We start from the raw sequence: 15,411 nt of genomic DNA on the forward strand, positions 1-15,411 counted from the left end.
CTGTATGCCCTTTCTCTTAGGCTGGTTTTAAGTGCTTATGTCAGCCAGGATACACAGGGACTTCCTGTAATACTACCACTAGTGTCTGTGATTCATATAATTGCCAAAATGGAGGAAGATGCTCTGTGGAGAAAGGAAAACCTCGTTGTGTATGCCAACATGGTTGGTTTGGAAAAAATTGTTATTTTCCCAGACCAAAAGGTGAGTGCTTTACCTAGTAATGTAAAGTAAATGTAAAGTTTGTACAACAGTTGCCAGATGTATTACAAGGATTAGGCTACTTGAATTGCCCCTCAGTAGAAGTCAAATTAAAAAACAACATCACGCCATACCGCCCGTCACTACCATTTTTTGTACTGACAGGTGTAAGCTTAGAATATGATATTAAGAAATCCTTAAAACTTTCTTAAAGACCTTTAACCCTGACAGTGTTTATTATTAGAAAACTTATAATTATCTGTTCTGGGATTCAATTTGTGTTTTCTTTTTGTTTTTAACTTTGATTATGTCACTGCCATTTGCCATTCCTTCATTAATTTTTGGCTGGCTTTTTTTAAACGTGTATTGCTCGTAGACATTAAAATTTTTAGAAAACCATTTTTAATTTTTGACGAAAGAAAATAACATATAATTCTTAATAACATGCCTGTGCATGAAATTTAATATCAAATAGTGACAATTTAGGGGTATTATTTTTTCCTTAAACTAGAAATTCATGTTTAAGTGTTATTAAATTGGACTATTTTTCTTTCTTTTGTTAGTTTTATTTTATATTTTATAGATTGCCAGTTTCATGTCACAACCGATGTAGGAGTGATCAATTCACCCGGTTATCCTGATGGCTACCCAGACAACATAAACTGTACCTGGATTTTAAAGGCAAAGACAGGAAGAATTATCAGATTTGTTACTGCTATGATAAGCATTGGTCCTTCTACTGAATGTGATTCCGATTTTGTTCAGGTCTGACTAAAATTTTGCACCCTGATATTTAAGTAATAATAAAGAAAGAAAATTTAATGTTAATCAACGAATTAAATGTCACAAAGTCAATAACATGAATTTAACATAAATATCTCAAAATGAACAATAAAGCCATTACAATGCACTTATATTTCACTTCGAAAGAAGGTAAGGAGTCACATTAAAATAAAGCATGCTTTGACTAAAGCAAGTTGCTGGTAACATCAAAGGGAGAGTTGTAAACAACAAAACAAAACTTAAAATCATTAATAACGAATGTTCATTTACATGTGAGTGAAGCAGATGATTAGAGGAAGAAGATTTTTTTGAACACTCAAAACGTTTTTACAACGAAAGTTGTTTCAAGGAAAAAGAGACACTCTGGTTCTAATTTTATCAATGAATACAACTAACTACAATTTTTTGTCTACAATCTAACCACGCTAAAAAGGTACTAGATGTCTGAGTATGATCAAAATTGGTTCAATAAAATGATGGCAAACCAATTCACCACAATGTACAGTAATGTAATTTTGGCAAAAAGAGTTTCGAATGTTGCCTGGTACATTACGGGGTCACACTATTGAGAAGAGAGATGACTCCTCTAAAAACACAAGTTTTAGACAAGCAACTGACGTAAACAAACAAGTTGCAAATATTTGTGCATGATATTATTCTATTGTTTCATGTACTTATAGCAGCTAAAGCAAAACTAAAGAGTGTCTCTAAGCACTCTGTAATTTTCCTTTTTCAAGCATGTTTAAAGCAAGTAAACATAATTTTTAATAAAGCAAAAATGGCTTCACATTATTAAGCATGCTTTAAATTGTGTCTTAAATTTATAGCATGCTTTCAAAATTAATTTGAATGGGATACTACTGACGTCACCAAAATTTAAAGGAGGTATTTTTCCATTGTTTTTCTGCCTAAGTGGATTTTTTCACTGGCTTAAATAAAAACCACTCAGCCACAAAAAAGAAACAACATTTTTTAACATTGCCTATATTTACTGATTGCTGATTTGATTTAAACAAAAGTGCTTGAATCGGTCAATTTTGATTACAAAGGTACAATTGCTTTTTATTTTTATGCAAATAGACAACAATTTTCCTTTAACGAAGCTTTTTCCAAACATGGACATATTTTCTTAAAACTTACAAGTTTTGATAAAACAAATTTAATTAAAGGGGAACAGAGATCAAATCTTTTTTTTATTTTTTTTTTTTGATTGAAATGAAAGAGTATGATGAGGTTATATCATCTATTTTTACTCTACTAAGAGCAATTTAAAATTTCAATAGTTATGACATCGTAGTTACGTTAGGCTTGTATGTAGATAAACAAAATTAAGACCAGCGAAGGTAGCAGGTGACTCGAAATATTGATATTTTGACCCTTCACATATTTATTACATAATAAATTAATAATAAGCGATACTACCGATCTCATCTATTACGTCAAAAAATGCACTTTTTCACTCTATAATGGAAATTTTATAAATGCTTGTATTTTGCTCAATATATTTTTTTTTTATTAATACTAATGTTGTTCTCTGTCTCTGAATGAAAAATTGAATAAAATTTTTTTTCTTTGATTGTGTTCATGCCTATTTTTGTGCGAATAAAATCACTCAAAAACAGAAAAGAAACAATATTTTCTCATTCTAATGTGTTGTTGAGATGTTATGACTTAATTTTCAATCTATGTTAAAGTTTTTCACTAAAGAAAAGAATCATGTAGCACATATTACATTTAGATATCAAGTGTTTTAAACAACAATGTCCTCTGTGGTTTTTCTCAGCCAAGAACAATTTACACACAAACAAGTGAGGCTAATGTCACGTTGGTTTCAGGAGGAACTCCCTATGGTCATGGTTTTAGCATCTTCTTTGCTGAAGTAGACAATGGTAGGTGAAAATGCATAAGTTACATAAGTTGTAGTTGACAGGATTTGAGTTTATATATTTTGAATTTTTACAATTCCATTAAAGATACTGTAGTCATGACCTTTTAAAGTGCATATAAACACATAGCTTGAATTAAAAAAACACGGCTAAAATCCAACCTGGTTAAGCGAGCCAGATTTTTTAACCGCCTTTAGTTGCGTTTGTTTGATAAATAGAAAATAATGAAGAAATAAGTAACTATTTATTTCCTACACTTTTACTTCATAATCTCTTTTGGAAGTGTTTTTTAATTTATCTTTAAGCTTACTGAACAAGTTCTGTATCTCAATTATTAATTTTCTAGAATTATGTGGTGGTACTATTACGTCTGCGGAAGGAGAAATAAAAAGTCCAGAAGGGCAAAAATCAATTTACTGTACATGGGTTATTGATGTCAAAACAAAAGAAAATTTGAACATATCATTCCAGGAACTCTACATCAACAATGATCAAAATAGATGTGACAATTACCTTGAAATTGGTATAGGTAATGGTTCAAGTTATCAACAATACAAAAAGTATTGTCACCAGAGAAGTAGTAATATCTTTGAAGTTGTAGCCTCATCAATGATAACTGTGCGATTTGTATCAAATGGCAAAACTGGGAGCAGATTTAGAAGTAGTTATCAAGTTGGTATGTACTGGAATAAAATTAAGATTTTCTTCTACAAATATTATAAAAGTTCACATGTTTATATTTTGGATCAATCTTACTGCATAAACACAAACCAAGTAAAAATGATACAGTCAAAAGCAAATACACATTTGGGGAAAAATATTTTGGAATTAATTATTAGTAAACTTTCAGATATCTTTAGTAAGATTTATTGAACTGAAAGAATCCCAACCTAACTTAAGAAGTTTGGGATGTTTTTTTTTTTCAAATCTTTTTGCAGCTGGTTGGGTTTGACAATCAGGCCCCATGTGCTCAAAGGTGAAATGATTGTCTGCATGATTTTCTTTAACAAACATTAAAGAAAATCATGCAGGTAGGTGAACAACTACTTTTTCCTTATCATTTCTTATTTTCATTTCTTGTTATCTTTTAGCATGTCTTTTTTAAGTAAAAGCTATGAATTATTTTCTCTATGAGTGGAAAATTTGTTTACCTTTTTTTTCAATTTAATGTAATGAGCACATTTCTTGAAGGCTCTGCAAGTGAGTTTATGCTCGGCACCATACTGATTTAAGAGTTTGATCTCCAAAATATTTTTCCTACAAACCAAAAATCAACAATTATGATTAAATTTGTGATTATTTTTTGTTAACGTTGTTATTCATTATTTTGCCTTCTCTCTTGAAGTGGTTAAGGTGTTAAATCACAGTGCAGTTGTCTCACAATTTTGTAGCCACCCAGTTTTCTTGTTTCGCCTAAATTTGCTCAAAAAACCTATTTTAACAAACATGCCACCAGTAAAATATTTGCAGTCAAAACTTTGTCAGACATTTGTTTAATCATGTTTATATATGAGCAATATGTTTAATTATTTAAGCTTCATCAATTAGATTCTAAGTCGAAGAGGGAGAGGTGCGTTTAGATAGCAAAAAATAGCAAAAAAATTGTTTTTCATAAGAAATTTCTATGTGAAGTATTTTATCATACAGCTTTTGTATTGTGCTATGTTTTCTGAGATATTTTTTCTTGTTTTAGTATGTGGTGGAAATTATCATTTAACATTGGACACTGCATTGAAAATTAGATCTCCCCTTTTCCCATTAACATATCCGAAAAAGAAACAATGCACTTGGCTCTTAATTTCCCCTCCTCAAACATATCTAACTATTCACTTTGAGAACTTTGAAATTGAACATCATTTGACTTGCTCATATGATTATGTGTCTTTATATAATGGAGGCAATGCTGCTTCAGTGATGCTGGGACAGTACTGTGGTAACAAGATTCCATTACCTCTTTCCTCATCCATGAATAAAATGATGATCATGTTTTCAACTGATGGCACTGGTGAATTTAAAGGTTTTACTGCTAGTGTTACTGTGACTGCTGGAGGTAATGTATCAACTAAAAATTACAATTTGTATAAGAATGTAACTTATGTTCTGTATATATGTGTATATATATAATCTTTAAAAGTAGCGGTGTAGTAGTTTAACATAAGTATAGAGCTTCATAGAAAACTACGTTTTGACAAGCTTTTGAGTTTAATCTCTTCGTTGGGTGAGTAAAAGATTACAATTGGGCGTATAAATATACACTTAAGTCAATGCATAAATTATAAAAGTGCAATGCATAAAAACATAATGCGATAAAAGATACTTATGCTATTTGCAATAAGATTATATTAATCCTTAAGTAGTTTAATTTATTCAAAAAGGCGGTTAAAATTCAAAAAGTTAAAACTATATGATTAAAAGAAGGAGAGCTTAGGAGCATATATAGTACAATACTCTCCGTCATTTCGCTAATGCTAAGATAAGAGCAATCCCCGCTAAGTATATCCTTGGGTTGCACTTTTGGGTCTCCCACATCTCAACATTTGCGAGAGGACTCAAAATTTTGTTGTAAATGCATAAGTATATTTTATATGCATTATCTTTTTATGCATTGAAATTTTATAATTTTTGTATTTACTCAAGTGTAACATTCAATATTTATACGCCCAACTGTAATATTTTATTCACCTGATGAAAAGATTATACTTAAAAGCTTGTCACAACGTAGTTTTTTTATGAAGTTCCCTCTATTTAAATACTTTCACGTGTTTAGGTTGTGGGGGAACATTCATAGACAGCAAAGGACAAATATCAAGTCCTTCTCATCCTGCGTTTTACTCACCAAACTCCATGTGCATATACACATTGACTGCAGTGGATGTTGGCATGGTTGTACAACTGTCGTTTACAATGTTTTCTCTCGAAGAAAGTAAAGACTGCATGAATGACTATATAAAAATATATGACGGAGACTCTACAAATCGCCAAGTTTTGTATGCAAATAATGTTACTGATGGTCGTTTTTGTGGAACAAATAAGCCATCTGTTACTATATCTTCTGGGAGAAGTTTAACTCTTGTGTTTCAATCAAATTCGATAAATGCTGCTCTTGGTTTTTCTGCTGATTGGCTCACATTTGTAAAACATACAGGTATGATGCATATTAATTCAAGCACTTAAGATGAGGTCTGGTGAAATGGTTTCATTGGCATAAAAAGAAATCTAATTTTCAGTCTATATTTTCACATTTGTCAGAAGGGATTGTTTGCATTTTTCAGCCCTGGTAACTTTGTTGTAAATTTTCTTTATACTCCCCAAAAGTTATGAAACAGGGTGACCACTCCTCCTTAAATTCTTTAAATAACCTTAGAAAAAGAAAGTCTCCTTAAAAGTGTTTAAATATACTTAAAAAATTGAAATTTTTGGTATTCTCCTTAATTTCTCCTTATTTCTTAATTTTTCTGATCGTAACTTTTTTGGAAATGTGCTCATGGATTGTTCATCACCAGTTAAATAAGACATATTTCTCTGTTACCTGAAATCCTATATTTTCAATCTTTCAGGGCATAATTTATAATTAGTATAATATGTATAATTTTCTTATCATAGAACGTAATATGTAACATTAAAGATAGAGAACTTAAATTGGTTTTCTCCTTAATTATCCTTATTTTTTTTATGTTTTTATTCTTGTTCGCATCAAAATATCCTTAAAAAATGTCAATTTGTCTCCTTAATTTTATCATTTTATTAGTGGTCACCAATTTGCAATGAAATCTCAGTCCTGTTCGTAGACTGAAGTGGAGTTTTTCTTTGTAATATCTTTGTCTAAAAGGACTTTTCTATTGTATGCCACATGCAACCTGTTTATATGTACAATTGAAAAACTTATTTTCAGTGCAAAGTTTAGAAAGTATTTTCAAGATCATGTGAGTATTGTTTTATGCAAGAGTAGATGTTCTTTATAAAAATGCCTTGGCGTCAAACTTTATGGTAGTTTGATTTCCATTTTTACAATTTTTAGGTGAGTCGATCAGTTTCTGCACTTTTTTTTAGTTTGTGATGTCTACAAAGCTAGTTCAAATGGTGAAATATCATCTCCATACTACCCAAATTTCTACTCACCAATGTCTAACTGCAAGTATACCATTAAAGCTAGGGATGGACATGTTATTAAGTTAAGTTTCAATGTTTTCAGCTTAGAAGATGTGTTAGATTGCACTAAAGACTACTTAAAAATTTACAATGGAGAAGATGAAAAATCTCCTTTGATTGGAACCTTTTGCGGAGACAGAAGCCCTGGAGTTATTTTGTCAAAAGGAAATTTCTTGTTTGTGGTTTTCAAAAGTGATTTATCAAGCGAACATAAAGGTTTCCATGCTGTATATGAAACTGGAACGAACTGTAAGTAAAGTGTACGTTATAAGATTGATGAACAATACAGAAAGGTTTCTGTTTAAAAACAAGCTTGTAAACCCAATCCTTATTATTATCACTCAGAGGATGGCCGTGGTGGCATCCAGAGGAAAAAATTTAAAAAATTTTAGGCCTTGGATTCCTAGAAACAGCTCTTAATGTTAATTCTATGCAATTGATCAAACAGATTTCAAGTCATTGCGTTTTCTAATTTGCTTGCTACATTACTGTAAAAAGGTATCTTAACATTGAGGATCCCTTATCGTGCGCAACACGATCGATACGACATAGGTTTTTTTGCTCCTAAATTTTTATCGCGTGAAACCTTATCGCGCTTCCTCAATAGGCAGTCTCGATACATTGCGATGTGTTTAAAGTAATTAAATATCTGTTAAATATCTGTAAAAACAAATTGTTGGCCTTCAATGCTTCAATGACTGAAAAATAAAAATTTATATGCAATGGATGAATTTTTGGCTGACTTTGAGAAACAAATATATGACCTAGATAACAGGTAAGAATTAGTAAGGCATAGAAAAAAAGTCAACTAGTATTTTCAATTTGGATTTTTCTGTCCAACAGACTGAATAAAAGCTAGCTAACACCTGATGAAGTCATCATGCTTGGCCTCAAAGGACCCCTACGACCTAACGTAATTATTTCCACCTGTTTTTAAATGTTTTATCCCCTAAAGTAAAGAGTGCAATGCAATGCGATGGCTTCACTGCTATTAATGTCAATCATTGCTTAATGTATTATTCATATAGCTAATTAACAAAGACTTATTTTATGATGTTTATGATGCTTTAGCACGTGAATTTTAGTCTAGTTTGGCTTTGAGACACAGTCACAGTTGGCTTTTCAATAATACCCGTCATCTGTTTATTCACAGGAGTAGCCACATTGCTACTTTCTGCTAGAACTGCATAAATTGAGATACCTGGAATATATATGATGGGTTATAATTTGAGGACCCGAATATCTATGATAGGTGATCCATTGGATTTTTTTCACAGGCTAACAATATCAGGTATAATATTTCACAGTATCCATTACAGGCACAACCATGTTAGCAAGAATAAATCCTCTTTTGCGTCATGTGATTAATAAGAAGTCATTCTGGTATACATAATAAACCAAATCAGTTTTAAAAAATAATATTGGTAATTTTCTGTTGGAAATTTTAAAGTATTGTTTTTTTAGCTCTAATGTCGCAAATGGTGGAAACAAGGTTCTATATTATTTGAAATAACATCTATTCTTATCTTAGTATGTGGTGGAACTTTGCATGGAGAAAGTGGGTTTATAATTTCTCCAAATTATCCTGTCCAATACCCTGCTAATTATCAGTGCACCTGGGAGATAGTAGCTGCTGTTGGAAATAACATACAACTGACTGTAGAAGACTTTTTATTAGAATCTTCCCCTAATTGCGAAGAGGATAGTCTCGCAATTTATGATGTTGGTATCATGTTTCATAAACAACTTTGTGGAAATATTAAGAAGAGAGTGTTTACATCAAAAGGAAATAAAATGACTTTAGTTTTCACATCTGATGATTCATTACAAGAGAAAGGGTTTAAGTTACATTATAAAACAGGTATTGTAAGCTGTTTTCATTTGCAGTTGTGGTACACAACATTACTTTTTTTTTGTCAAAATTGCTTTTAACCGTTGGTTGTTATTTGAGAGATGTTTTTTTTAACATGAATCTGATATATATTTTTTTTACAGGTTGTGGTGGAGTGTTGGATTCCAGAATGGGCAATATTAGGTCACCCAATTTTCCAAATCAATACCCAGTGCAACGAAGTTGCAATTGGACCATAAATGGAAATATTAACGATGTTATTCTTTTAAATTTCATCACATTTGACTTGGAATACTCACAAAACTGTCAGTAAGGACATTTTTGGTTAAAGGTTGATTTGAGGGCTTTATTTTTACTAAGATTTTACATTGTATTTAAGTCTGACTTAAGCCTTGGCTGTGATAACTTTGAAACTAAATAGTCAACGTTTTTGAGTAAATTCACCAACTGGTTTTGCTGTCTTTAAAATTTACTTGTGTATTATATTCTAGATCTGACTATTTATTAGTCACTGAACCTGGAACAGGAAACAATCATGGAAAATATTGTGGTATGAACCGTACACAGATCACATCAACTGGTCATCAGTTGTTTCTAAAGTTCAAATCTGATAATTTTAATCCAGGTGTTGGAAAAGGCTTTCTATTAAACTATACTATCAAAGGTAGAATTTTTATCCATAAATCGCCATCTCAAAGTAGATGTGGTGTAATTAACGTTTTGTGGATTTTTATAGACTTAACTCCATTTTTTTAGTTTTGAAAATTTATAAAATTGTATTCAATCTCATGAAGGCGTTGGATCTTTCTGAGTAGGAATGCGTTTCTGTCATTATCCCAAAAAAAAATGGGGTTATGTTTTTTCACTTGAGGGAGCAAAATATTCTCTACAAGTACATATCAAATAATTATAACTCTTTGGATGTCAGTCATTGCTAACAGCGCCTAATAATTCTAACTAGAAATTTTCTTATATTAACCTTTAGGCTGTAGTCAAGATTTTTTCTTGGAAAACGGAACATTCGCCACCCCAAACTACCCTAATGCCTACCCATCTAAAAGTTACTGTAAATGGCGCATACGATCTTCAATAAATAAGAAAATCCGTCTGACATTGTCTAATCTAAGTTTGGAGCATGATTGCCACTATGATAACCTAACAATCTTTAATGGATATGGTATAAATCATCCAGTTCTGGGACATTATTGTTCAAGACGTGGCAATATCACATTGGAATCATCTTCTAATGAAATGACAGTACTCTTTATAAGTGACGCTTTGACAAATGGAAGAGGTTTCTCTGCAAAGTATGAAACAATCAGTGGTGGTGAGAATTTACTTCTGACATTGTTAAAAACACTATGCTGTTCTTTTTTTTGCATAATTTTGCGGAAGGATTTTTTAAATTTTCTAGCATTTTAAATTAAAATAGTTTCAATATGTTAATGTAAACAATTCTGTGTTCTTTTATTCACTTGACATGTATATAATATAAGATAAAGATTTAAACATAATTTCTTTCTCAGGATGCAGTAAGATGCATATAGCTCACAGTGGAAATATCTATTCACCTGGATTTCCTGAAAACTATCCCCCCAAATCTGAGTGCAAATACACAATTCAAGTACCTGCTACCAGGAATGTAAACCTTACTTTCAAAAGTTTTGATATTGAAAGTAATGCTAACTGTAGGTATGTCAATCAAACTCAGTGCGGTTTTAAACAAATGTTTGTCTATTACATCGACTAATTGTAAGCACTTTAAGTTAGTCAATATTAGAACAAGGCTATTTTTATTAGTGTTAGAGTATATACGTACAAGCAGAACTGTGATTAATTTTTTTCGATTTTTTAAATAGGACGGAATCTTCCAAAAAAGAACAGGCTATTTGTTTTATTACCCGTGACATTGACTTGTTATACAAAACCATTTAAAAGCAATTTTCCTAATTTATCTTTAGTTATGATTATGTCAGTATTTGGGATGATGTTCAAAGCGTATTACTTGGAAAATTTTGTGGACGACAGATACCACCATCAATTATATCATTGGGAAACAAAATTATTGTGACGCTTTACAGTGATTCTGCAACTACTGGAAAAGGGTTTGAAGCATCATTTAATATTGGTAAGTTTCATAAAATTTACTTGATGGTGCCCTTTAAAATAATATATACTGCTCTCTGAATTAACATAAAAAGTATGGTAGCAATATTGTATAAAACGTAAATATTTCTGTTCTTTGCCATAACACATTTAAAAAACATTATGTAAGAAGCCTAAATATTGAAGTATTTATCGATGTATTGAAGGTTTTCCTTCAAAACATAGAATTCACACAGGCAAAATTTTAGTGTCATGAATTTTTATTATGGGGGCACTCACAACAGCAAAGGCTAAATGCCATTGTGAATTAGAAGAGTAGGAAAAGGTTTTGTTGATCTTTGTGAATATAAAAACTAATAAAATCTCCCCTGTAATTTTCGTTTTTTTTTTTAGTTTAGTATATCTTTTTGACAGGGTAATAAGAAGTGGCAAAGCATTAATTTGTTATTGTGAGCAAGGCTTTTTTCTCCAAATCCACTTTCTTAACGTTTAGCATGTGGCGGAAGTATAGCTGTTGATTCCAACACTGCTTTCATCACTTCACCACACTATCCTAGCTACTACACCGCTGGTACTTGCATCTGGATGTTGACTGCACAACCAGGGCAGCAAGTTTCCTTAACATTTCATGATATTCAATTGGAAAGATGTAGAGACTGTGGTTGTGATTATGTGGAGGTATTACAACGTTGTGTCTTACTTTTCTTCATTTTTTCTATTGCATCAATATATTTTCGGCTGATGTTAAGAATTGATTACACTGAATTTGAAGTATGTTAAAAGTTTTATGCATTATGGTGTAAAACAGAAGAAACAGTGACTGCCATATCGTATTATTTTAATTGTCATTAAACTTTGCCTTTTGCTCAACGTCCTAACTTTTGATAATATGAATCTATAATTATTTTTTCGCGTCCTACATGACTCCTGGATATGTTTTAGGTTTATAATGGAAGAAATAACAATAGTGCGGTAATTGGAAAATACTGTGGAGACAGTATCCCACACAGCGTAACTTCAAGTGGTAATTTCTTACGTGTGAAATTTTATGCAGATAGATCTATTCAACACATTGGTTTTAAAGCTTCTTATACATCACTTAATGCTTGTAAGTATTTTATAGCAAACAAATTTTTTTATTTTTTTTCGCTTAGGTCATAAAAAAACTCTCACGCTTACTTTTTTTGTGTTAACCTTTTTATTTAAGCATGTGGTGGTGAAATTACTGGATTCCAAGGTGAAATCGCAAGTCCCCTTTATCCATTATCTGCTCCTGCTCGCACAGAATGTGTGTGGAAAATTTCGGTATGTTGATTAAGTTTGAGTTTCTCTGTGGAAATCTGCTTTTCGTGCTGTATTTAAATTTTCAACGAAGTTTGTACATTGGATTCCACTCTGTGGTGTACCTGTCTAGCTAACTATTTAAAATAATTTTTTTAGGTGTCAGAAGGAAGTACAGTGTCATTATCTTTTATCGATTTTCACCTGGTATCATCATCAAATTGCTCTAATGTATATGTACAGGTTTATGATGGACCAACTTCAAGTTCATCATCACTAATGAAAGTGTGTGGAAATACAATACCTTTGACAATCTCTTCAACCTCAAATGTTATATCTGTACGTTTTTACTCTGGACAGACGCAAAGAAATTTATTCAAAGCTGCATTTAGAACAAGTAAGACATTTGTTAGAACCAGTCATTAGCCGTGGAAAATCCATGGGTTCGCCCCTCCTTTTTATACTGCATTGCGTGCTTCTCGCTATTGCGCACCTAAGCTACCATTTTGCGTGACTGACAGACAGACAGACGTATACGGGTATTATAATATAGATTTTTACTAATCTTATCTGGGTTTTTTTACATACCTTTTTGTCTAAGCACAATGTTTATAATCATTACAATGAAAACAAAAGTTCCACCTGGAAAATGGTTACTTTTGAAAATATATTTTGACTGTAAGCGAAATCTTCAGTTCAATAATGCTGGTTAAAAATCTAAGAACAGTTAAATGTGTGAAAAACAGTATAAATGGCATTTTGATTTCTCTGATTAATAAGGCTTCCAATGTTAACAGATCACCATGGTTCCACGATCACATCAACAGCAATTATAAAAAAAGGGAACAAATTAGTTTATTTTGACCATTTTTGTGTTTTCTAAATCGTCGGAAAAAATGTTGGCTTATTTGCCCAACATAGCACAAAAAACATCCTGGACACGTGATTTTATACACTACACAACTTTTGAGAAGTTTATTGATTGTAGGTTTGAGTGATGGAACAACTGTCTTTAGTTTACGAAGTGTTAATATGAATAATATAAATTTGTCAGTCACTGTTCCTCTATAATGAATTCTGATTTATAATTTTTTTTCCTTACTGGTTCATTAAAATCTACTTCGTTTTTACTTTCCGTAGGTGTTTGTTATTAATTTCTTCAGTGTAGTAGCAATAAACTGGTCATAGAAATCGGATCGATATTGATTTCCCTATAGAACAACCTTGACTTTTTCAAGACTTTCGTGAAACGCTGTCCAATTGCTACACTCTCTGTATACTCATGTATAAATCTTTCCACTATTAAACGCTTCTACCATTTTGGTGCAACAGCATAAAGGTTCATAATTACCCAGTATCAGTTGGCTTACAATACCAAGTCGATAATAATTTGTTGTTTGTATGAATAATAAAAGGTATTCTGCCATCTCTTTCAACCTCTAGTGTGAACTTCAATTCAGAATAAAGGCTCTTTATTCCAGCTTCTGTTGCTTTGATGCTATTTGCGTTGATAGATCACAGTATGCCATCCATAAAATGTGAAAAAGTTTAACAACATTTCGAATAATAGGTTTGTAGTTTGATAGCCAAATATTAGCTGGAGGAGGTGATGGTGGTCACCCCATAGATAAACCTTCGATTTGACCATAAGGATCATAGTGAGTCAACATTGTAAAAAGTGTTAAAATGATGAACGCTTTTTTTATCGACTGGTGTTTTTTTGTATTCTCTAGAATAAAGGATATATGCAGCTTCTATAATAGGTCCCTTTACTGGAACGTTTGTATATAATGATGTTACATTCAATGAAATGATCACTTTCTCCTTGTCAAGAGTGACTTCTTTTGGACTACCCACTGTTTGCTTCAATAAACAATTTATATTCCCTTGTGAACTAAGGGATAACCATTTTTTAACTTTCTCAGCAATTTTATGATAAGATAAACTAGTTAGGATAAAATTGGGCTAGTAGTATATTCTGTTTGTGCACTTTGGCTAAACTAAAAAGTTAGGGAAATTGACCACAAATAGATTTTATTTTCTTGAATAATTTTTTCATCAATTTTATTGTTTGTATCATTAAGAACATTATTAATAGGTTCCTCTCCTTTAATGCGAGTATTTTAAGTGCTTTTTCTTGTCAAGTGAAGTTTTTCAAATTGACAAAGTTTTAAAATGTCTAATAACTTTGTCTTGTAAGTTTCACTCTTTGTTACACATATTCTGGTACCCTTGTCAAATGGAACAGCTATTTTAAGTTGTTCTCTTTTAGAAATTTTTCTGTCATGATTAGAATTTTTGGAATTTTTTGATTAGAGCATTTTTTGATGTATTTCAATGTTTATTTATGGTCTCATTTGATATATCTTGATTCTGAAAGTTGTTTAGTAGCTGATCAACTTTCACTAACATTTATTTGGCATCAAACTTGTCAAGAACTGCCTTCCTTTAGCTAAGTGCAGGCGTATTCATCACATACTTTAATGGATTTATATCACATCGTATTTGTAAATAAATTTCTTGAATTTTGGCACACAGATAATAAAAATGGATTTTAAAACTACTGATGTGTATCAATCAAAGAAGTGGATAAAAAGACAATTATTCTGTTGTGGAAATGGCCATGTTAACAAAATTTAAGCGTAAAACATTCTTTCTTCCTTTTCTGTTAGGCACCTTTCTACTGAAGCTACTATTAATTCCCCTGTGTTTTTTAGTACAAATGCTACAGGGTAAGGTAGTCATCCCCTTATCGCAGTTACTGGCCATTGTTTAATGTACAAAATTAAAAGGTTAACTTAATACTAGCTGAATTCCCGTGGAAGAATCCACTGAATCTCTCATTAAACCGATATAAGGGATACCAAACAAAAACATACAACACAGTAATTTGATTTTTCAACATTTCAACCTCGACCCCAGGCTCTTTGTCTCTCTTATAACGGGATGGTAAAAAGAGAAAAGGCCCTGGGATCAAGGTTGCTCACAATCTGCATTATTTTATGTTCATAACCGCTGAAACAAAACGTCTAAAAATATAAGCATGTATACAACAACAACAAAAAATATATTATAAAATAAAAATGAAAAATGTCCAAAAAAATCAAAGGTGTCTAACAACCGTCTAAAAATATAAGCATGTGCAACAAAAAAAAT

General features: G+C 31.6%; 1 protein-coding gene across 1 annotated transcript in view; it reads left to right on the forward strand.

The window, feature by feature from the left end:
* LOC130622474 (cubilin-like) overlaps positions 1-15,411 on the forward strand; it is a 34,625-nt gene that overhangs the window by 2,440 nt on the left and 16,774 nt on the right. The window contains exons 5-21 of the mRNA XM_057437932.1: positions 21-201; positions 782-963; positions 2,720-2,870; positions 3,214-3,543; positions 4,561-4,917; positions 5,635-6,012; positions 6,918-7,265; positions 8,548-8,877; positions 9,012-9,177; positions 9,360-9,532; positions 9,854-10,195; positions 10,395-10,560; positions 10,830-10,996; positions 11,468-11,652; positions 11,917-12,082; positions 12,182-12,279; positions 12,415-12,652. Coding sequence (XP_057293915.1) covers positions 21-201; positions 782-963; positions 2,720-2,870; positions 3,214-3,543; positions 4,561-4,917; positions 5,635-6,012; positions 6,918-7,265; positions 8,548-8,877; positions 9,012-9,177; positions 9,360-9,532; positions 9,854-10,195; positions 10,395-10,560; positions 10,830-10,996; positions 11,468-11,652; positions 11,917-12,082; positions 12,182-12,279; positions 12,415-12,652 — 3,958 coding nt within the window. The remainder of the gene's footprint in view (positions 1-20; positions 202-781; positions 964-2,719; positions 2,871-3,213; positions 3,544-4,560; positions 4,918-5,634; positions 6,013-6,917; positions 7,266-8,547; positions 8,878-9,011; positions 9,178-9,359; positions 9,533-9,853; positions 10,196-10,394; positions 10,561-10,829; positions 10,997-11,467; positions 11,653-11,916; positions 12,083-12,181; positions 12,280-12,414; positions 12,653-15,411) is intronic.

This window comes from Hydractinia symbiolongicarpus, chromosome 12 (assembly GCF_029227915.1).
Source record: "Hydractinia symbiolongicarpus strain clone_291-10 chromosome 12, HSymV2.1, whole genome shotgun sequence".
Taxonomy (NCBI): Eukaryota; Metazoa; Cnidaria; class Hydrozoa; order Anthoathecata; family Hydractiniidae; genus Hydractinia; species Hydractinia symbiolongicarpus.